The 23,845-nt window shown below is 43.0% G+C and overlaps 1 protein-coding gene across 4 annotated transcripts in view; it reads left to right on the top strand.

The window, feature by feature from the left end:
* Positions 1-23,845, top strand: part of piezo1 (piezo type mechanosensitive ion channel component 1 (Er blood group)) — a 97,582-nt gene that overhangs the window by 47,751 nt on the left and 25,986 nt on the right. For all 4 annotated transcript variants that reach the window (XM_080869218.1, XM_080869217.1, XM_080869216.1 and 1 more), the window contains exons 16-39: positions 665-823; positions 1,204-1,307; positions 1,706-1,872; positions 3,265-3,441; positions 3,805-3,930; positions 4,807-5,007; positions 5,217-5,421; positions 7,361-7,465; positions 8,603-8,759; positions 9,973-10,216; positions 11,370-11,466; positions 11,667-11,832; positions 12,420-12,509; positions 12,631-12,713; positions 13,216-13,293; positions 15,285-15,385; positions 15,479-15,605; positions 19,797-19,862; positions 20,219-20,391; positions 20,532-20,635; positions 21,178-21,345; positions 22,198-22,456; positions 22,780-22,962; positions 23,111-23,317. In XM_080869218.1, coding sequence (XP_080725344.1) covers positions 665-823; positions 1,204-1,307; positions 1,706-1,872; positions 3,265-3,441; positions 3,805-3,930; positions 4,807-5,007; positions 5,217-5,421; positions 7,361-7,465; positions 8,603-8,759; positions 9,973-10,216; positions 11,370-11,466; positions 11,667-11,832; positions 12,420-12,509; positions 12,631-12,713; positions 13,216-13,293; positions 15,285-15,385; positions 15,479-15,605; positions 19,797-19,862; positions 20,219-20,391; positions 20,532-20,635; positions 21,178-21,345; positions 22,198-22,456; positions 22,780-22,962; positions 23,111-23,317 — 3,547 coding nt within the window. The remainder of the gene's footprint in view (positions 1-664; positions 824-1,203; positions 1,308-1,705; positions 1,873-3,264; positions 3,442-3,804; positions 3,931-4,806; positions 5,008-5,216; positions 5,422-7,360; positions 7,466-8,602; positions 8,760-9,972; positions 10,217-11,369; positions 11,467-11,666; positions 11,833-12,419; positions 12,510-12,630; positions 12,714-13,215; positions 13,294-15,284; positions 15,386-15,478; positions 15,606-19,796; positions 19,863-20,218; positions 20,392-20,531; positions 20,636-21,177; positions 21,346-22,197; positions 22,457-22,779; positions 22,963-23,110; positions 23,318-23,845) is intronic.

The following is a 23,845-nucleotide window of genomic DNA, read 5'->3' as shown; positions in this document are numbered from 1 at the left end:
TGTAGTAGAAAATGTTTCAGAGCTTTGAGTTCAGCTCATGAAAAACGGGAGCAAAAACAAAAGTGTTGTGATTATATTTTTGTTCAGTGTAACTCAGTTTTTGTTTATACATATATATATAAAACGTGTGAATTTTGATTTTATGTACTGTATATAATAAATAAGCATGAAATCCAGAAAGCTAAACAACATGAGGTGGTTTGTTTACGAGCACGATCTAAGTCAAAGTTGTAATTGATACGTGCTTAAATTTACACAAAATGTCAGAAATCATGAAACATTTTTGGTAAAAATGTTTCATGATTTCTGGGGTGTGTTGGGCCATTTTTGACACAAAACAGAAGAAACAAAACTTTCTGTCCACGTCGCTGTCTCTGTCACTCCCAAAACTTTACCCTCTTCCTAAGCAACCACAGCTCATGATTTTTTATTGGTCGATATGCTACATTTTTCCACCAATAGGAAAGGGCTGGCATTTCTTTTCTTCTTTTTTTTGCACTGTACTTAGAAAATGCTTTTTCCCCGTTTCTTCCCGCATGAAACGTGACGATAGTATTCAGCAAACCCTCTAACACGCACCCTCATTCCACTTCCAGAGTGTAGCAATCAACCACAACCTGTGCTGAAATCTGAAATGCCCACGGTGTTGCTCTGTCATCCTCAGGCTGGCAGCGATCGGCCTGGAGACCTTTGCTCTGTCTGAACTCTTCACTAGCATTCTGATCCCCGGCTTCTTCCTGCTGGCCTGTATCCTACAGCTGCACTACTTTCACAAGCCGTTCATGAGAATCACTGACCTGGAGCAGATCACGCCCATACACAGGTAACACCTCCTGCTGCTGCTCATGACATGTAACAGCAGAATGTCTTTGCTTTTCTTCATAGTACAGTGTTAATACTGTTGTCGGACGCTGTCACGTCTTAAGAAGCTACCCAAGTTCGTTTTTACGTCCTGTGTGGAGTTGCTGGGCTGGACAGCTCTGTCCTCGTGCTGGAACGGTTAAACATTTGAACCTGGTTTTAAATATTTAGAAAATGTAGAAATGATCAGAGGACCCACAAACAGCTTCGTTGTCCCTGAAATAAGTTGGGTTTTCATTCAGTTGTTGGTCACGCTTGGTTTTTACATGGAGTGACACCCACCACCACCTGTGTTGCGTTATAAAGAAAGGTGATGTTTGTGCTTTGGTCTAATCTTCTCAGAAAAAAGCGCAGCGGCAGGGCAGACCAGACTGGCTCTGCTGAGGTGCAAACGAACCATGACGAGGACCTTGTTGCAAACGCTGATGATGACTCTGAAGATGAAGGTAAAACAAAACCTTCAGGTTTCTTATAATTATGTAAAAGTTGCTTTCTAATATCATATAGAACTATGAGGCTGTTACATCTGAAGAGACAGCAACCGACTGCTAATTGATCATCGGGTTTATTAAGCTGTTTGTCCTTGAATGGGTCACTGGTCCCATTCATTCTGTCTTACTGGTGTTGATGTTCCAGAGCTTCTCGTCATTAGCTCCTCTCTCTTACTCGCAGCGGTCCTGAGGTTTGAGATTACACTGTGTGCCTGTCCAAGAGAATCAAATCCTAAACATTCCCATTAAATCAGAGGACTGAGCAGGCAGACTGGATGCACTGGAAATATACCTTTTAATTTAAGAAGTCATCCCAGTCAGACTCACAGATGTTTGTCTGATTTCTTCATTAGTGGAGCTGATGCCTAGTAAATGGGGTCTGGTGATGGACAGGTTACTGGATCTTTCCAGAAGATTCTCTGACATTCTCACCACAATTCAAGAGTTTCTCTGGAGGCTTCTGGAGCGTCACATCCTCAAGATGGTGGCCTTCTTCGCTGTATGGGTCGCCCTCGAAGAGGTACGGCAACGACTGAAGCATCAAGTTATTGTGTTGTATCTTTATTTTGAACATGTTACAACAACAACACAGAAAAAAGAGACAAACAAACAAAGGAAAACAAAACAGTAATAATTATAAATCACCTGCATGTCTAAAAAGCAGCAGGATGAGCTTATTTAATCCCGCCCCTGCTCTTCTTCCTGTTTATGGCCTATCATCATTACAAATATACTGAGACATACATAAGCATGCTTGTGCAGCCGCACACACTCTTATACACACATCCCTGTAGTGGGCGATCCACCCGGTCCAGCCCTCCCTCCTCTCTGTACAACTGGTTCATGCTGGGACGTTGCTCCGGTTCTTCACTCCACTCAGAGAGGCAAACACCTCGTAGTGTTGGACGGATACAGGGATGTTTGAAATTGAATTCCCACATGCATTATCCAAGCATGATGAGGAATATTCACCCAGCTGCACAAACTGTTTCCTGTCAGTAAATCCTTTTTCACTCAGCCCCCGATCCCATACTGCTCCAGTTTATTAATAACATGTCGTGATTGATTGCATCAAATGCCTTCTAGTTATCGAGGAATAATCCGGCTGCATACTGTTTCTGATCTATAGCATTTATGATCTCCTCGATTTATTCGATTAACGGCAGTGATGATGTTTTGATCTGAGGCCACACTGACTGTCAGAGTCAGTTCTGTTTCTCTGAGATTAGATATTAGCTGTCACTGTCCCATATCCTCCACTGCAGATGATGAATGTAGAACCACAGCGGCCTGTAAAAGTTAGCAGTGAACTCACCAACAAGGAGACATTACTTGGCTTCAAAAGGCGTCATTCAGCATTTCATACAAAACCCTCACGCTGGTCTCAAATCTAAGAGGACCATTTATGCTCGAGTTCACAGTTCAAACCTGTACTGAGATGTCACGCGTGTCAGACATTTATCTGGGCTAAGACTCGGCTAAACTTCTGAACACAAACCCAAATTTTACATAAGCTCTCAAAAAACACACATCCAGCTGCTACACACATGTGACGTTGTTGTTAGTGGTTCATGTAACCGCTACACGGTCTGTACATGCGTTCCCACATGCACGCACAGCACACCTACACTCAGTAATGCAGCTGATCTTTACAGACGCATATTTGCAGGTGAATCTCACATTTTTAATAACGGATAAAGTTTATCTGTCAGGAAGATCAAAGTGACAGCAGGAGCTTCTAAATGCTTAACACTCTTTCCTCTGGATATATGTACGCATAGCAAAGTCAGCTCGTTATATGACGTTGGTGATGATGACGGTGAGAAAGACAATGACAACAAATGTTAAGAAACTGTCCCGATTAGGGGAAAGCATACCTGTTAAAGTGCTGTCTCTCTCTGTTTGTCTGTAGCCATCCGTGATGAATCTGGTCCTGGTTGTCCTCTGGTCTCTGGCGATGCCTTATGACCGTTTCAGATCCATGGCGTCCTGCCTGTCCACAGTTTGGGTGTGCGTCATCATTGTGTGCAAGATGTTGTACCAGCTCAGTGTTGTTGACCCTGACGACTACTCCCGTAACTGTACCATGGTGAGACTCTGCTTTACTGCAGGCGTGCAAAGCCAGTAGGAGAGAAGCGGCTGCATGGTTTGGTTAATACCTGAGACGAGCATGCGTTTGTGCTGAGCCTGTGTTTATGCAGTCAGTTCAAGGAACAAAAAAGAAAGTGGCCGGGGTCACAGACTGGGCTGAAAATGAGCTGAAAGTCTGGTTATGTTCCCAACTGTGACTTCCGGAACATCTCAGTAGTGTTTTATAAATCCGGTGAGATCAGAATAATAATTTTATTACTAATAATTTTAGAGAACTTCTTGTTGTTTGACTGCTCTTGTAGAATAATCATTATCAGCACTGGAGTGAGAAAGTGTTTGTGATCCATCTTTTCTTTTACAGCCTCTTGCAAATGAAACCAACCTGTTACCAGAGGAAATGAAAAACTCTTCCTTGTATAAGGAACCAGTGGATCCCGCCAAATGGTTTGGCATTAGGAAAGATGCTACAGCACTCGGATACAGCAAGGTATATTCATTTCACTTCAAATAATGCAGATGAATTAAACGTGTAGTATAAACACTAATAATGGCATTTAAGTCAAAGCCACTTGGCTCTGTGATGTGTTTGACAGCAGTGTGACCCGCGTAGCACTCTCAGAGTGAGGCCTTTGTTTCTCTTTGTTTAACTTGTACTGTCCAGCAGGATCGTGGTCATTGTACCTGCAGGGTGTCAGCAGCCCGGTGCACAGCTTCTGTGCACTTCTATCACTTACTTCATTAACACAGGTAGCTCAGAATCTAAGATGACTAATGCTTTGTGTTTCTCTGCACATGGTACATGTCAGCTGTTGCTCATAGACTCAGGCTTTAAAGGAGGAGTCACCCACTTCTCTGTGGATAAATCCTTCGCTGCACCTGCGTCCTAGTCCTCAAGTCCTCAGAGTTCCTGGCAATTTCTAACAAAAGACTTCAACCTTGTATTTAATATAAACATATGTGTGCTTCTTCAGAGAGAAACATTTGCATTTTCCCTTTGATAGATTTTGTTAGCGCCCTCATGTTTGAGCCACACATTTGTATTGCTGTCGGTAGAATCTTCATAATTAGTTTTTTACCAGTTTGTGCCTGAGAGTTGCACCTCTGCGTGCAGGCGAGTCCACCCTAGCTTAAAGCTTTACATATCACATTTGAGGTTTATTACAGTCAGCGGTGGCATGAATGCATTGTAGCAGATTGCATGCAGGTGGCTGTTTAATCAAAAGGAATTGCAGACACACGTACACACGTACAATTAGATGTTCTGTTTTACTCTGTGCATCTTACAGTGTACGTGGTTATCACCCAACTGTTATGAAATTTTGGTGAAAGCCTAATCTGATTGTTTCCTAATGCTTTTTTGCAGAACCATTTAATTGTGCTGATGTTGTTGGTTTTTGAGGCAACAGTGTATCGACACCAGGCTCACCATTACCGACAACTCCAGCGTTCCCCGCCCGTCATCCCGGCGCTCTTTCCTGGCGCCACAAGAGACACTTCAGACCAGGGCCTCATATCCTGCTTCAAGTATCTGCTTAACTACACTTTCTACAAATTTGGATTAGAGGTAGTTAAGAAAAGAATCTCTTACTGCACAAATGTGGGCTTTGGATCAGAGTATATCAGTGACAGCTGTGCATTTTGCAGGGAATCCTTTCTATTGTATACTGTAATATTTGTTTTATTTTATTCTAAAGAAGATAAGTTAAATATAGCGTTCCAGCGCATCAGTGTCGTTTTTAGTCTTAATTTTTAAATATCTGCTCTTTTTTAAAGATTTGCTTCCTGATGACTGTGAATGTGATTGGACAGAGGATGAATTTTTTAGTGATAATCCACGGCTGTTGGTTAGTAGCAATCTTAGTGAGGCGGAGGCGGGCAGCTATTGCAAGGATCTGGCCAAAATACTGTCTCTTCCTGTCCATCATCATGATCTACCAGTATCTGCTGTGTGTGGGCATACCGCCAGCTCTCTGCATAGGTGAGTTTTAAAAGCCTTCGATTTTAAAATAAATTAGATGTCAGAAATGTGTAATACATGAATAAAGTATATTCTTGCATATTTCCACACTAGATAAATATTAGTAATACAATATGTATGTTTTATTATGATAAATCTGTGGATGAAGATGCTCACGTTGCATCTTTTTGTTGCATCTTTGCCCATATCAAATCATCCAACTTATTTTGAGACGATGGAATCAGGAGTTGTAGACCTAACAGTCTCCACATGTGTGACTACTTCTCACATGTCTGAAAGAGAGCCCACACATGCCAAGAAGCAATCCACCCTGAACCAGCAGCGTTTAATAGAGAACCATGTCTTTGGAGATGCTCAATCTTTCTCCGATCGTTCTCTCAGGATTGCAGATTCACCCAGTGAACAAATCCAACAATACGTCCATGTCTTCTACAAAACCAAGCACTGTGTGCTCTATTCACTTCCCTTTAGCTCGTATCCCTGGATAACGACTTTGTGGTTTATATCAATGGATGCAGTGCCGTATCTTTACATTTATAACGGTAATTATTTAGGAAGCACTGTGCTGTTCTTGAAAACAAGACTGCATGATGATAAGCATCTTGAAGTAAGTTGATCTGGCACTATATAAAAAAAAATGTAATTGTATATGTTAATAATGAATGTTAATAACAGTTCAGCCTCCAACCTAAAAGCCTAACAGAAAAGAGCTTTAGTGGCCCATGTACAGTTTTATTACGCTGCAAAAAAGCTTTTATTTTGAAATATTTCAGTTTTATTAATATCTACTTAAGCCTTAAAATAAATTGGGTCTCATACACCCCATGTCCCCCTTTAGATGCAGCCCTGCTGGTTGCAGATATTGCTGGTTCTGTGCGCTTCCTCAGGTGGGGGCTCCCAGTTTGCACTGGAATTGTTTGCAGCAGAGTCTGACTTGGTAGGAAGGAGAATTAGCAGTCTTAGGACAGGGGTGGGCAATCTCAGTCCACGAGGGCCGGTGTCCCTGCAGGTTTTAGATGTGTCCTCGAACCAACACAGCTGATTTAAATGGCTAAATGACCTCCTCAACATGTCCTGAAGTTCTCCAGAGGCCTGGTAACGAACTAATCATGTGATTCAGGTGTGTTGACCCAAGATGAGATCTAATACCTGCAGGACACCGGCCCTCAAGGCCTGAGATTGCCCACCCCTGCCTTAGGACCATGGTCCTCAGACTGGGAGGTGCATCATCCATGATGCAGACACTGTAGCAGTCCAGTCCAAACAGAGCTGAGTATAAAACCAGGCTGATCTTTGTCCCTACACTCACCTATGGTCATGAGCTCTGGGTAATGACTACATTAATGAGACTGTGTATACAGGCTTTGGAAATTATATCTCTCTCAAGGGTGGATGGGCTCAGTCTTAGAGGTAGGGTGAATCATTCGGGAGGGTACTTAAAGTAGAGTCACTACTCCTCCACATGGAAAGGTTGTGGTGGTTCCTTCATCTGATTGGGATGGTTTCTGGGAGCCTCCTGGATGTAGTTTTCCAGGAATGTCCTACCAGGAGCAAACCCCCCCCCCCAAACAAAAACCCAGGACACACTGGAGAGATTATATCACCTGGCTGACCTGAGAGCACATTGGTGTTCCCGCTGATGGGGGGCGGTCTGGGCTTTTCTGCTGTACAGCCCGGATGAACAGTAGTGGATGGATGTGCTGTTTGTCTGAATTAGCTGAGGCCGCTCGTATTTCAGCTAGTAGTTTTATAGATGTGTGGAATGTCTGAGAAATGCAGGCGTGTGCGGACTGTCTCCATTTCACTTGTTTTATTTAAATTATGGCCGATTACAAAAGGTCGGTCTTATGTGTCAGTCGGGCACTTTTCAGAGAGGATGTTTACACATGTTTCTATAAATACTACTGTATGTCTCTGCTTTTGTGTGTGCTTGTTGTAGACTACCCATGGAGATGGAAGAGTCCAGTGTTGATGAACTCAGCTCTCATTAAATGGATCTATCTGCCTGATTTTTATACTGTTCCAAACTCCAGAAATCTCATAGGTTAGTCTGTGTGCTTGGTCACTCCATCCATGAGTGAACAAAGCAAACCTTTGTGTCACTGCCACTCCCACAGTGTGGAGTGTGCATATTCTAATGGAGTGCACTTCAGAGTTTGTATGGATTATTATTGGAAATTGTCACAAAAGAGCAGTTTTTATTACACTAAAAGGCATATTTGTGCTGGTTATGTTTGTCGTCTCACAGTTGTTCCAATAACTTCTGCATATTGTTAATGTTTATGACACTATTTACACAATTGTGTGTTAATATAATAATATATGTAGACAAATTCTGCTCTTTATAGTATAAAATCCAGAGCGCTCAGTAGAACAAGTACATTTGACTGTAATGTGTAGTCAGAGTTCACAGTTAACATATTGTCATGTTGTAGTCAAAGGAGCTTGCAAAGAAAAGCGTCTGGACTTCTTTAAGTTGCTTGAAGACGTTTCACCTCTCATCAGAGAAGCTTCTTCAGTTCTAAGGTCAAATGGTGGAGAGTCCCAGATATAAACCTAGTGGGAGTATCCCCCCACAGAGGGACGAAAGGATAAAGGACACACTTTCGAGGATGCCAATGTTCACATTTTGGACAGAGAGGACAGATGGTTTGAAAGAGGAGTGAAAGAAGCATCTTTGTCCACTGTGAGCGACCATCTTTGAACAGAGGCGGGGTTTACGACACCAACTCTCTGCCATCTATAATCCAGTTTTGAGATCCCTTCCCAGACGCCTTGACGCCCACTCGCATCCTGGGCCATCTGACCTCAGGAATGATAAGGTGGGGCCAGGTTTTACAATGAACACACCCGAAACTCTGGCTGATTGGGACCCACACCCAGTTTCACACCTTGGCTCAGGCGATTAGAGGGTCATCAGGGGGTCCTTTTGTCCCTCTGTGGGGGGAAACTCCCACTAGGTTTATATCTGGGACTCTCCACCATTTGACCTTAGAACTGAAGAAGCTTCTCGGATGAGAGGTGAAACGTCTTCAAGCAACTTAAAGAAGTCCAGACGCTTTTCTTTGCAAGCTCCTTGGACTTCACAGACGTTGTCATGTATAGTTTTGTGTGTATTCCAGTTACTAAGAATTCAGTGCTGCAGGTGAAAATCATTGCGTTATGTTGTGTGCGCCCACAGCGGACTTTGTGCTGCTGATGTGTGCATCTCAGCAGTGGAAGGTGTTTGAGTGTGAGCACGTGGAGGAGTGGATGGTTCTCGCAGGAGAGAACACAGATGAACCAGAACCAATGGAAGGTCGATTGTTTAACCCTGCACCTAATTTCATGAATTGCAGGTAAATATCATAAAGTCTATACGTCTATATTTTCAGTCATTTCAAATTTAACCTGCTTTGGGTGATTGGAGTGATGACACAAACAGCTTGACAGCGTGGGAAAGTGGGAGTGATAAAGCTTAGATTTAGCTGTCAGCTCCCAGCAGTGGACAGATGTGAGGCCATAGAGCGTGCTTATTGAACTCTAAGCTTCATTTATGCAAACACTGTTTCAGGGAAGGAAAATAACCACATGGAGCTGAGTTCATATTGTAGATACTGTATAGAAACAACAGAAATCCCAGTGAAATCACTTATTTGTGCAATTTAAAGCCAATGAGATCAATGATCAATATTGAGATAGTATTGGAGAAAATGGAGCCCCCTTGTGGGCTCAGGTGGTAGAGCAGGTCATCCACTAACTGGAAGGTTGGTGGTTCAATCCCTGGCTGCGCCTGTCTGCATGCCAGATATCCTTCAGCAAGATGCAAACCGCAGGCTGCTCTTCGATGCATCCATCACAGTATGAATGTGTGTGAATGAGGCATGATGCATGAAGCCCTTTAAGTTAGTTAGTTAGTAGAAAGTTACAAGATGAGAAGCAGTCCATTCACCCTTAGAACAGAAATTCTGCTGAGGCTGTGACCTGTAGAGGGTCAGCCCAGTACCACAGCAAACTGTGTGACAGTGCAGCCACAGTTTTTTTAGTTAGGAGCAAATTAGAAAAAAAGGGGATATTCTTGGAAAACGAAAAGGTAAAGTTTTTATTTATTTCCTTCCACATTTTCCCATATTTGCAAAATACTATTATTATTATCCGTTCATCCACCCGTTCTCTTTCGCGTATGCTTATTGGGGGGGCAGCTAGCCTATACCAGCCATCGTATGGTGAGAGTGGAAATTGTGGACTTGACGTATGTAACAGTATGAATAACTTTGCTTTTGACATTTTGTGATGAAAGCTTTAATGTGATGTTGTAAAAGGACACTTAATCCTTACTTTAACTCTCTGACAGATGGCCTCACACATTACCTTCATGATTTTCTAGCACATGGAAGAAGAGGTTGTAAGACTGTGCACTGCAGCCTGACCTGCCTGTTCTCGATCTAAATCTAAAGAAAAAATGGATTTTACTCATAGTTTGTCTTGCTCTCCTTCTCCATCTCACTACAGGAGCAGCTCTGTCATTCAAATATGTATTTTATGATTTGTTTTCTCTTTTTCCTCTTGTAGGAGTTACCTGGACATGGCGAAGGTTTTGGTGTTTCGCCACTTCTTCTGGTTTGTGTTGTCGGTGGTCTTTATCACAGGGTCGACTCGCATATCTGTGTTTGGACTGGGCTACCTGCTTGCTTGCTTCTTTTTTCTGTTGTTTGGAACGCAGCTATTGGGCAAACCATCCAGAACTCGCCTCAACCTGTGGGACTGTCTCATCATCTATAATGTGGCAGTCATCATATCTAAAAATCTCTTATCTGTAAGTATAACATCTATAGTTTGGTGATGAAATATATTTTACGTTTACATCCACAACTAAGCAACAATGTGTTGTCCTGCTTCACGTATGTTGATGATATCACAAGGCTAACCTTGTTTGACCTTGTTTGAAAAATAATTTACTCTTACCAAAAAACAACATTAAAAAAAATAAGCAAACTGTCGATGTGATGTCCAGGGACCGCCTGGCTCCTCCCCCACCACATGGCAGTGGTTTGCTGTAAAAATCAGCTGCTAAAGCAGGGGTGGGCAATCCCAGTCCACGAGGGCCGGTGCCCTGCAGGTTTTAGATCTCACCTTGGGTCAACACACCTGAATCACATGATTAGTTCATTACCAGGCCTCTGGAGAACTTCAGGACATGTTGAGGGGCTAATTTAGCCATTTAAATCAGCTGTGTTGGTTCGAGGACACATCTAAAGCCTGCAGGACACCGGCCCTCGTGGACTGAGATTGCCCCCCCCCCCCCCCCCCGTGCTAAAGCCTCAGTCACACAAGGACAGACGATGGTCAGTGACATCGACTGCTAGGGGAAAATGTGTATTCCTCAACCAGATGGCGAGTGGTTTCTGGAGGTTATTGAGGCGATTGAGGCTGAAATAGGTCCACAGTGCTAGGTGTGTTCCACCTCTTCAAACGCGTTTGCTTTTACTTTGAGTTCAGGTGCTCAGGTAGAACACAACCAGCCAGTTGACCAGTTCAAACACTTGCTCGTTGTTTAGGGAGTGTTTGCAGACAAATCAGCTTTGCCCATTAAACTGCTGTGACCAAGGCTTTGTGATCGCTTTCAGCCAGCGTACTCCAGTAACCACTCACCAACCGGTCGAGGAATACAGAGGTCGTCAGGGGGCGGGTACCTGGTTGCTAGGTCGATGTGATTAACACGGTCTGGTAAAGCAGGACTCACAAAGTGTTAGGTGTTGTCATTGAGAGTCCTGTGAAGCTGTCTCTCGTCAGTGCTGTCATTTCTTTATAGGAGCCTTTGAAAAAGCCAGAGGTTCTGTGTCCCACAGAGACGCCTCATCACTTTGTGATATCATGATATAAAGAAAAAGAACAAGTTTGGAATCTGTGTATACAAAACGTCACATATAGAAATATTGACTGTGCTTATGTGTGTTTGTGTGTTTCAGATCCTGGCATGTGTGTTTGTGTTTGAGATGCAGAAGGGCTTCTGCTGGGTCATCCAACTCTTCAGCTTGGTATGCACAGTGAAAGGATACTATGATCGTAAGTTTTTAAAAATACTTGAGCTGCCGTATCAGTTTCTACTCAGACTGAACGTTGTGCCTTCAATCTGTTTTGGGGTTTTTTGCCAAGTACAATATGAAATGAGTCTTGGTTGTACTTGGTATTTTAAAAAGCTTTAATTCTGATGGGGATTGATGTTCTGCAAAATTCACATTTACTTTCTTTGGATTTCTTGACAGCACAAGCAGTTAGTGACAAGACGTGCAGTCTCCCAGTAGAAGAAGCCGGAATAATGTGGGACAGTATTTGCTTCCTGTGCCTGCTGCTGCAGAGAAGGATCTTCCTCAGTTTCTACTTCCTTCATGTGACAACTGAACTGCAGGCTTCTGCCAAACAGGCCTCGAGGTACGACTCGGTGACATCGCTGACTGACATCACGCAAACGTGCATGAGATGTTTGTCCTGAATTTACCCAAAAGAAGTTTTGAAAATGCTTTAATTACTCACAAGTTATATTTATCGCGATGCCAAAGACACAACAAATCTAGACGATTCATATTTCACCTGACCACAGAAGCGCTGCAGATATTACCATTGTGGTTATTTGGTGCATTCACCGGCAATATTTGAAATCTAAAATGTTGCACGTGCTGACCGAAATATTTGGCACAAAGTGTGTGCGTGACCTGGCCTGAAGCAATGTGCACGGGTATCAGTGACACAGCGTCTGCCAAAAACATGTTTCATCACTTCACTGTCATAGTGCACTGTTAATGTGCTGTCACCGTGACAATCACCCTGTCCGCTGCTCAGTAATACTCATTTCATATTTAACATTTTGAAAAAAGGCTGTGGCCATAACCAGCTGGGACAGCAGGTGGCAGCTATACTGACACCTGTATTTACACGCACACACTTTTGTTCACAAACATGAAACGACCTGGTTCCTGGCTGTAAACTGCTGATGGCACTAACTGACCTTTTCCTCTCAGGGGTTTCGAGCTCTTTAGAGCCAGTATTGTGAAGAACATCAAGTTCCACCAACAAGCTGAGAAGAAATCGCTGTCGCAACTCAAGAGATCGTAAGTGCTCACAGCAATGGAAAAATATATCGCAAATTCTAAGAAACCCTGAAAATGAGAGTGTTCAGAAACAAAGCATCACAGAAATGAAGTCCGTGTCCTTCTCTTCTTTTGTCCTCAGGATGCAGAGAATTCGATCCAAGCAGCAGAAGTACAAATATGGACACAAAATAAGTGAAAGCTCCAAAGAAAGCCCGGCTGTCGGTGCGGCTCTTTTTACTGCCGTGTGTTTCCTGTCACTGCCAGAAGTTTAATCAGTGTCATCTGAAATCAATTACATACGTTAGATACAGCTTCTTTTCTTTCTACAACACTTTCTGTTATTTGTGCTTTGTAAAAATGTTTATTTGCAGAAGCATATTTGCTGTCTCCTCATCCTCTTTCCTGCCTCGGTGTCCTGATTTCCCTTCATTGTATTCCTTCCTGTTCCGTACATTTTTCTTCACTTCTGTTAGTCAATAAAACTTCTCTGTGCTGCACGTGAGTTAGCTTCACATTACACCCTTAACATTTACTCTTCTTTTGTATTTCTGTTCTTCCTTCTGTGTCGTTTTAGGACCACTTGTATTAGGAAGATTGTTTCCCCCAAAAAAGATTAAAACACTTGCCAGACTTCTCCTAGTACAACTGCTAGTGCAACTCTAAGCTTCGCATCCCCGCAGTGAGTCTGTCCTGAAAGCTCTTTGAACTTCTGTTTTCATTCCAGATGATCCAGAGATGCAGACAGGAAAAAAGAGGTCCAGGAAGAAGCTGTGGTACCAGCCGTGGTTGGACCATGCTGCAGGTAGCCTGGATGGAGACAATACTGATATGTGGAAAACCATACAAATAACCCAAACCCAAGAGCTCTGTCTGTCTAAACAACAGACAGAGCTCCAGGCTTGGCTACAAGATCTGTAGCCAAGCCTGTAGTCTTAGTAGTAGAACAGTCTCTGTATGCAGTCTTGAATATAGAGTGTTGATCTGTGGAACCAGCAGCCCAATACAGGAAGTCTGCAAAGGCTTCTGGATGTCTTACAGAAACCCTGAATAGCCTCGCAGGCCGGTCCTCCCAACCACGTCCGTCATGGTAGCTCTTCTCTAGATCTGTGCTCCTGAAATACGACTGGGTTTATTTTAACTGGAAAACTAAGCCTAGAATGGTCTGTTACTTTAGAAGGCTGGAGTGACCTGTGATGTAGATTAATACTCAGACTTTTACCTTTACTGTTTCTGTAAAATAGTAAAGAGAAAAGGGAACGTCCACAATTTAGACTTCTTTGATGATGTTTTATTGAAGCAGTTTAGCAGCCTGACTGTAGATGTCCAGAGCCAGATCTTCATTTGACGTCTTCTGCTCATCACAGGAACTAGAGAAAAAAAAAACAATGGCAAATGTTCCCGAGCACCATTTTTATACTCTGCCCTTGTGCATCCCCCTCTCTCCTTCTCTCTGGATATCCAATCACCATTGTTGAGATGCAGTCACCTGGTGTCCAGACACACCTCATTTCTCTCCTTATCCCTCTCTGCCTCTCTGAGTACTCTTACGCCCTCTCCTCCATTCAGAGATGGTCTTTCCCTTTTCACGTAAATGGCCTCCTTGACTCCCCATCTCTGAATCGAGGAGGGGGTGAGGGTTAGTGTCTTACATTGCTGTGATTGCAGCCATTCCCCAACTCTCTGTGAATGCGACTCATCACCACTGATCATGAAACTGACCTGACGGCCCATTGATAGTCAGTGATGCTAGTTTCAGTCATTGTGCAAATGTGCTGAGATTTCCTCACCTGGATGACTGAGCTTGCATAACTGACACTTTGTGTTTCATTCAGTTCTTGCAGTGTCACAGTTAGATTTATTAGTAGCTATTTCTCACATGAACATCTATTTCAAACATTGTCCTCACAAATTAGCCCATGTGTCAGTTACATACATATATAGAACCAATATATTCTGTGTCTCTGTGTGTAACTGTTTTCACTCACAAAAAAGAACACAAATAATCAGCTTCGGTAGAGTCGAACTTTGTGACATCTAACATGCACAAACATACATACTCTGAATGCACTGGGAACAACTTGGGCTTCAGTATCTTGCCCAAGGATGCTTTGGTATGGAGACTAGAGCAGCTAGGGGTCAAACTACTTTCAAACGTTCCAGTTAGCAGGTGATCCGCCCTACCTCATGAGCAACATCCACCTCAGTCCACTCATCCATCGATGAAAACCCCTGTGTACAGACTACAAAGCAGGGAGATACAAGTATATCCACCTTTGCTCACCACATCTTGTTGAAGGCAGTTCTGGAGGGAACAGGGGGTGGCTGTGGTCATCAGCTGAGTTACTACAGTAACAACCTGTATCTATAAAGAAGGCAAAGTTAGTCTTTGTCATTTTTGGATGATGCAGTCCTGCTTGTGTCTATGAGCAGTGATGATTTTGGTTTGAACGATGCATTCAAGAACTATAAAATGAGCCGTGTTTGCTCAGAACGGACCATCGTAAATGCTACATGACCAGATTTTCTTTTGGTGCTATGATACAGACCGAGATTCAGATTTAGATTCATTACTTGTCATTGTAGAAAGATACAGTAACATTTTGTGTGCTTACTCAACCACTGGCGAGGTATAAAAGCAGCTTTTTCAAAAAAAGACCCCAAAATAGTAACAATGAAAAGAACTCTAAAAAGTAGCATTAAAGGCAACAATAGCAACATATACAAATGATTGTTATGGCAGCATTAGAGACTTATTTGAGTTATTTACATGACAGTATGTTTTCCTACTTACAGTGCTACACTCAGGAGACTATTACCTGTTTGAATCTGACAGCGAGGATGAAGATGAGCTACAGTCTGAAGAACAGAAGCCTCAGAAACAGACTGCCTGTCAGGTGCTCACACACACAATTTATTCACACAAACAAAAGCGCAAAGTTTTGTGTTGTATGATGTATGCTGTTGCTAAAATGAGATGTCTCTCCCAGTTGGCGTATCAGGCATGGGTGACTAGTGTGAAAACAGCTCTGAGAGAACGGCAGAATCGACAGGGTCGACTGAAGAGAACTGAGGGAGACGAAAGAGCTGATTCACACGAGGCTCTGTCAGTAAAAGGTTGGATTTACTTACATCGATTTCTGATAAGATATTGGATCACACGGCATCCCTGGAGTCAAACAGGAAAATCTGTCATTTATAAATCTGTGAGAATAACATGTGAACTAGTAAATGACTGACTGCTCTCAGCCTCTTAATGTCCTTTGGCAGTAAAACTGTAAACAGCTTTGCACAACTGTTACAAGTATTTATGTGTGTAAAAGCTAAAATGATTGTGATTTAATCCATTCAGACAATTTTACGATGTGACAACGATCAGTTAGAAAACTGAAGCAATTTGTCTACAAACCCTCCAAATTTCACCCCAACAAAGGGTCTTGTTACATAGTTACAAGTCAAGTCCAGTTAAGTCTTTAGTCCAAAATGCAGTGACTAAAGGATGTAGTTCTTGATTGTAGTGTGAATGCTTAAAGCTGCAAGACAAACTTTTAAACTTTGTCTACCTAACGGATTGCAAAATGAAATAAACTGTATTGCTAAATACAAAAAATAGTAGCAAAACCATAGAGTAAAGAACATGGACACGTTGGGGTGAAATAATCATTTGATCCCCTCCTAAATTTGTATGTTTGCTCACTTACAAAGAATCTGTTGCCACCTTTAAGAAAGGGCACTGGACCATGTGCTCCAACAGCAACATTCAAGTCACTACTCCAGGTGGAGCAGTTTAAGGATCTCAGGGTCTTGATCACGCGTACGCTCTGTCAGTGGTTATGCTGATGCTCCAGTCAAGTCTGTCCCGTATTTAGCAAGTGAAAATAAAATAAAATAAACCGTAATAAACCATTACGGCAAGGCTGGGATGGTCCATTTGGTAAAGTAAATCCGTTGGGCATCTTTCTTTGCCTTTAGACAACAATTCTGATGCAAAAGAGCCAAACGGGACAGGCAGAAAAAAAGACTACAAAAAATGCATATAACAATTAGTATAGCTGTGGTTTTGTGGAATATATTGACCCATTAAAGATGCAATTATATATATATATATATATATATATATATATATATATATATATATATATATATATATATATATATATATACATAAATAAATTTAAAAAAAAAAAGAAAACAAGTGAAAGTTGCTATAGGCCCCTTGGAGGTATGTTTTACTTTTGTTTATATATTTAATGAGTCATTACAAAAATAAAAAAAAAATAATTTCAATTAAGCTAAAGTGGACTAATTAACAGGCTGAGTGTGAAAAGCAATTCCAGCTCATTTGAAATGACCGAGCTCTTTACTTTCTCCCTGGGAGAGCCCAGCCTTCTTCACAGAATCGTTTCCTCTTTCAGTCACTACATTTGGTGCCACAGGTGAAGGCATGGATGAAGGTGGATTGCTAAATCAACGGGGAAAAGAAAGAGGGAAAGAAAAACAGCGGGGAAGAGGGACGGGGATAAAGGGCAAAAACCAAAAACCAACAAAATAAGCAGACAAAAAAATGCATCTATCAATCACCTGGATCACCTGCTGAGAAAGAAAAAAGAAAACAAGCAGAAGAGAACAAGAGTAATAGAATAAACAACATCACAATGATATATGGGAATATGACAGTAAATACTAAATATTAAACATTATTGTGCAGCACATAAGATCAACAGAACACAGTGTGCTTTAAGGTAGGAGCCAAAAAGGGTGTAGTTTGTGGGTGTGATCACCCGTGTGTACACCTGTGAGCATGGACGCGCTTGTTTTTTGTTTTTTAAAAGGTTCCTTCATGTAATGATCTGCTAGAGGGTGTGGGGGGGCCACAGCCCCGTCCTCCAGGGCGTGAAGCAGGTATGGAGGAGATCAAAACTCCAGACATCCAGAGGCCCCCAGAACACAAGAGACCAAGGAAGACCAACAGAGGGGCAGCTGCGCCACTGTCCCAGAAAGAGCTGAGGAGAGTCCCAGATGAGGGCTCACTCAGCAGCCGCGGAGCAGAAGCCAGGGGGAGTTGCAGTGACGCGCCCGTGAGCTCCGCCGGCAGCCAGCCGTGCCTGAGTGACCGAGCCCCAGGCCGAGAGGCCGGGGGCACCCCACCTCCGAAGTGGCCCGAGCGAGCCCCAGGCTCCAGGCCCCGATAAGCGGCCGCCAAGGAGTGAGCCGGTGTGTACCTGGACACCCATCCCCGGACACAAAGAACCACCAACGCACCGACACCTGAGGGAGTCCGCCACTGGCAGGGGAAGTGGTGGTGGGGGGAGATAGGCCTCCAAACCTTGGAGGGCCTGAGATGTCCCCAGAGAGGTGGCGTCTGATACCCAACCTGACATATAGACACAGACATACAGGCACACACAGATACAAACATCCATTCCCACCCTCATGCTCTCATATGCACTTACTCCACACTCAACCAACGTGGAGACAGACATAAAGAGCCCCCCCCGAGGCCCGGCCCGGGCCCCAGCCCAGAGACGGAGCGCCCCCAGAACCTCACGCCCATCCCGGACCCACCCAGGGGCAGCCAGGCTACCAGGTCAGTAACCCACGTCCGTCAGCACAGACCCTCCCCTAGCCCCGCTGCACGCAGCCACGAGGAAACAGTCACCTGAGAGCCAACAGAGCCCTTAATAGGCCATGACCGCTACCCCGGGTTGAGCCCCCCAAGGAAGATGCCTCCGGGGAACCCCCCGACGCCCTAAGCCTGTCCCTACCCCCACACCAATCACAACAGTGAAGGCGGGACCAAACTATGACCCCCCACCCCCACTAGGTGATGGAGCTGATCAAAGGAGCCCAGAGCAACTGATCTGATGTGGTGGCAGAGGCTGTATCAAGACTAATGTAATCTAATAGATAATTTCTATATTGGTTAGAATTAAGATTGTTTTTATTTTTCCAGTTCATGAGGACTGTTTTCTTGGCTATGCATAGGGCAGTGAAAACCATATGGGCCATATTCTTATCTGTAGTGACATTATCTAAGCTGCCCAACAAACACACTAAAGGGGACACTTTCACTCGTTTTCACAACAAGTGGTAGAAGACGAGTTATGTGACAAAAAACTAAAATAATAACAGCTAAAGATTTTATTCTCTTTATAACAATATATATTTTTCAGGTTTTCCACCCATAGAGGTTTAGAGGTCAATACTGTGTGAAGTCAGCCTTCACATCAATTATCACATTTACATCATGTTGCATTAATTAAAATGAGCTGCAAATTAAACTGATGTCAGGTGAACTGGTGATTGCAGCATACATGACACACGCAGACCTGAAATAAACAAAGTCAACACTTTGTCCAAAGCATTAGAGTAAGGTCTACAAGCCTGGTGCCACATCGCATCTCTGGATGTTTTTCTCAGTTTTAAGTGTTCTTGAGCACCAGGTTTCTGGAGAGGATTCATTGGGCATCCACTGCTTTTTCACTCCTTTTCAGTCCAGCCATTGTACCTGATCAATGTTTGTTTTGTTTGTTTTTGTTTTTTGTTTGTTTTTGAAAAACAAAAACAAACAAAAAAAGAGAAATGTGTGTGTGTTTGTTTTTGAACTCGATGGTCAAACCAGCGTTGTCTCTACACATGACAATTTTGTGTCACAAAATACGTTGGTTAATTTCTTTAGTTGAATCAACAGAAAGTGTCAAAGACAGCAGTTTGACGGACATAAAATTGTATTTTTGGACCAACAAAGTGATTCGAGCTGTTTGCTAAAAATTGGCACGTCTTGGTTAAAATGACAAAAGAAGAACCTGCAGGCCTAAAACTTTCTGTCTCTAAAACCCGGCTGGCCACTCTCAGCCGTACGGCATGTGGTCGCCTGCTCAGTACACCGAGCTAAACCGGCGCCCACAATCGACTCGTTCAGAAAAATCCACCATACATTATCATCTGTAAAGTATTTAACTGGCAACACCTTCATTTATCAGCATGACAGTGATCCAAACAGTCACTACAGATCTGACATGATGGCGGTTTGACAGTGTTTGCAACAGAAATGAACAAGTCTCAGTCAGCAGTGGGTTATTATATCTGGTCTTTGACAACTAATGTGAAGAGAAGCAGTGAAACACAAAGGCACATGCTGTTATCAAAACAATTTATAACCATTTTCTTTCCTTCTGAAGACATGCAAAAACCAAAAAGTTGTCAGACTTATTGGTATTAAAAGGTCGCATCTACGTGGTAGAGATTGTACAGATATACTATACTAATGCAGATATTTACAGTCTTTGTGTATTTGATTTTGTCTAGGCTCTGGGGATGATGATTACGAGGAACCCATCGTTCAGGATGGGGAGTCAAAGCAACAAGAGTCTGGTAGGTTCACGTAGTCCCTGCTTTTCTGCTCTTGACCATTTGCAAAGGGGTTCCATCATCATAGTTTGTGTCCAGTTTGTGTGGTTTTGTGTACTATCAGATGGCTTTCTTTCTGTGTTTTACTTTACGAGAATGCACGCAGGGAAATGCAGGCTGAACTAGATTAGGAAGGAACACCAGAGGAACCACCGAGTCACAGAATGACATCATTAACTCAACTTACAAAACACGAGAATCCAAAGACTCAGGGAAAGCATAAAGTCCCGAGGCCCTGATATAATTTGCATTAATTATATAAGAATCTTTTTCAGTGTGGCTTCACATCATACTTTGTTGTCTGTCTTTTACCTGTGCAGGTCGTGGTGAGACGGTGCAGAGGATCTTGGATATTCTGCGTTTCTTGGGGGCGATAGTGCTGGCGATGGTTGATGGACTCACTCAGTGGCTTAATTTACTGACTAAACAGTACAGAGAGATTTCTACTGTTTTGTGCAATGAGCGCTACTTCATCATCCAAAAGATTCAGCAGGTAAACACAACAGAGTGTGCAGTATGCACAAGCAAGTGCACATGCACGCACGCACACACACGGATCGTACATATGCATGCATGCACGTACAAACACATAGAAACGAACACTAACTACAGTCTGTGTGACTCTGGTGACAGCGCGGATCAGCAGCAGACTCCAGAGATGATCAGGAATCTCAGGGCAGTGAAAGCTGCACCCTGGAGACGTGTTTGGACGACACCGATGCAGAAAATTCTACCAGGTACAGGTTTGCAGGGTCACCGATGTTTCCTGTGGATTTGATTTGATGTAGCTTTTATCCCTCTGGGCGTGGTGGGGAGTGGCGTCAGTTTTCAAGTGGTCCTTTGCATGAACATAGTTTCTCAGGAGCACCTAAAGGAATTACTTCAATTTTGGCATACATTTTTATTTTGACTGGGGGATAAAATGAATAGAAGTAGGTTGTCAAAGGTTAAAGTCATTATGACCTCAAAAACTACAATTTTCACCCATAATAAATGTATTATCCAAGGCAGAAATTCCTCTTAATGTATGGAACTGTCCTACTTCAACACTCTTTGTGCTTGCCATAAAATGGACTGCATAATTCTAGAGTATCTTCTCTGCTTGACTGTTTTCTCCAGCATTTATATTCTATATTCTGAGGCTCTAGTAATGAACAGTGCATTAGTTTCATCCAAATGGTAAAAGGCAGGTCACCAGAGGATTTAAATAGTTGATGTTGATTTAATTCTGTAGATGAATCCACTTCTTGTCCTCAATTTTTGTTGGTGTGTGTCTCAGGTGCCTGGAGGATAGCATAAACCAGTGTACCCCCAAGCTAAGACTCAACAGCAGTGGGAATATCCTAACTCCAAAACCGCCATCCAGCAGTACGGGACTGATCCCAGACTTATCCAACCAGCAGCAAGGCAGACACTCCAGAACAGCCAGTGAGCTGCTGGGAGACAGGTAGATGCTGGGGACACTCTGAGTAAAGTTACCGACACTCACAGGCAGTGATTGTACTTTATGAAACTAGCAGTGTGCCACAAAACATCTCTCAAGCAGCCCAATTCTAGCATGTTTCTATGGAAGCCCGTTTCCGCCACTAAAAAAAAAAAAAAAAAAAAGGATCCATAACTCAAAATTTTGAGTTATTTTCTCGAAGTTTCGAGTTACTTTCTCGAAATTTTGACATATTAACTTGAAATTTCGATTTATTAACTCAAAATTTTGAGAAAGTAACTCGAAATTTCGAGTTATTTTCTCAAAATTTCGAGTTAGCGCTGCCAATCAGTAATCTACGTGAATGACGTCATTTCCTCGTTACCCAGAAGCTGAAGCGTCAGCTACAAATGCTACAGCTAAGCTAGGTATTACATGCAGTCGCACAGATTGCTGAGTGTTTTCAGCCTGGCTTCACAAATGATGAAATCCCTGTTATTAGCTGAATCACACAGTGTTACTATCAGCAAACGTACTCGCCAAAGCGCCAATTTGTTGGGATCCGTTTTTGAGTGCGCGCTCCTCTGCGCCATATGCTTCCGGGTAACAAGAAAGCGACCTCATTCACGCATATTTTTGATTGGCAGAGCTAACTCGAAATTTTGAGAAAAGTAACTCGAAATTTTGAGAAAAGTAACTCGAAATTTCGAGTTAATAAGTCGAAACTAGCTGTTTTGTTTTTATTTAGTGGCGGAAACAGGCTTCCATAGGTTTCAGTGTATTCTCTCCCATTCCCTCTTCCTTCACTCAGATTCTTTCTTTTGCACTGCATTCATGTGCAAACGTGTGGTCCTGACCAGCCTTGTGTCTCTACAGGCAGTTTTTGATCGAGGAGTTGGAACAGAGCAGAGAGTTTTTTTCCAGCCAGAGCCGTCTGCTGAAGATGCTGTTTGCCATGTACAACCTGCTGTCAGCCAACTCTGAGCTGGTGTGCTATTTCATCATAGTGTTAAATAATGTGGTCAGTGCCTCCGTCATATCGCTAGTCCTGCCCATACTGGTGTTCCTGTGGGCTATGCTGTCTGTTCCAAGACCAACCAAAAAGTTTTGGATGACTGCTATAATCTACACGGAGGTAAGAACAGAGAAATGTTGTTATTTTCATCGTGTGGGCTTTTTCAGTTCATCCATAAATATCTTACTATGTTGCTCAGTATCATGTGTAGCACGTATGAGTGCCTCTGTCCACACCTCTGTGGAGTGGAGAGTCAACTGGATGCAGCTGTACTTGTATCCAGTAAACTTAATTTGTCCAAATTATTCAGACTAATATCTTGTGTTTTATGATTTAAAGCAGCCAATCGAAAGCTGGCTCATCTGTATATGACTTCTTTAACAGAGGACGGCGGGTCGGGGCTCTTTGCTGGTTTGACCGCTGGCTTCTCTGCTTCTTTTCAGGTTATGGTAGTGGTGAAATATATTTTCCAGTTTGGATTTTTTCCTTGGAACAGTAGTTTCGAGATGACCCTTGATAAGCCTTTCTTCCCACCTCGCATCCTTGGCCTGGAAAAGACTGACAACTACATCAGATATGATCTTCTTCAGTTGCTGGCTCTGTTTTTCCACAGATCCCTGCTGATGGTAAGTCCACCACTGATTTCGGCTCGAGGAGCCTGCAGAGTTGATTTCAGTAGGCCCTTGTCTGTGTGCTCCATGATGAGTGTTCAGACAGCACTGAGAAAAGGGGACATTTCTTTGTAATTTGGTTTGCCTGTTTGTGTACACACAGCGGTATGGCCTGTGGGACCATGAAGGCCCCATGGAGGATCACAGCGCTTCTCCAGAAACGTTTAATGTTGGAGTTAAAACTAGAGAAGGAGATGAAGATGGAAAGCAAAAGGCAAAAAGAAAAAAAGAAGAGAGAGAGGAAGACGGAGTCAGTACAGCCTCCACGCTGGAAAACCTGGAAATAGCTGAAATCAGCCAAATTAAAAAGGTTGGTGTGAATACGAGATGTTGTTTGGTCTCGGTTACTGGGCTGTTTTTAAAAGAATGCTTTGGGACATTCATTAAAAGCTGCAGGATCATGTAACACAATCAGCACATTTACAGTCACCTGCCATTTCATTAGTTACACTTTGCTAGAACGGGTTGGACCTGCTTTAGCATCAGAGTCGTCACGGTGATGGAGATCTGATTACAGTGAACTCATCGGCGTTTTCAAGAAATCCGTCTGAGATTAATTGAATTTTGTGACGCAGAACATTATCCTGCTGGAAGCAGCCTTTAGAAGATGGGTAGCAACAGGTAGGCTGTGGGGTTTAAATGACGGGCAGGTTGGTACTCAGAGGCCACGAGTGTGCCAAGAATTACAATCCCAGCAGATCAGAGGTTTCAGAAATACTCAGACTGGCCCGTCTCGCACCCACAACCACGCCACCTTCCACGTCACTTAAATGAACTTTCTTGCAGGTTATCTTGAGCAAGTCTACATCCCTAAATGCATTCGTTTGCTGCTGTGGGA

This window comes from Rhamphochromis sp. 'chilingali' (assembly GCF_963969265.1).
Source record: "Rhamphochromis sp. 'chilingali' genome assembly, chromosome: 20".
In the NCBI taxonomy this organism is placed as follows: Eukaryota; Metazoa; Chordata; class Actinopteri; order Cichliformes; family Cichlidae; genus Rhamphochromis; species Rhamphochromis sp. 'chilingali'.
The sequence above is the reverse complement of the archived record's forward strand: the minus strand, read 5'-3'. Positions and strand labels throughout refer to the sequence as shown.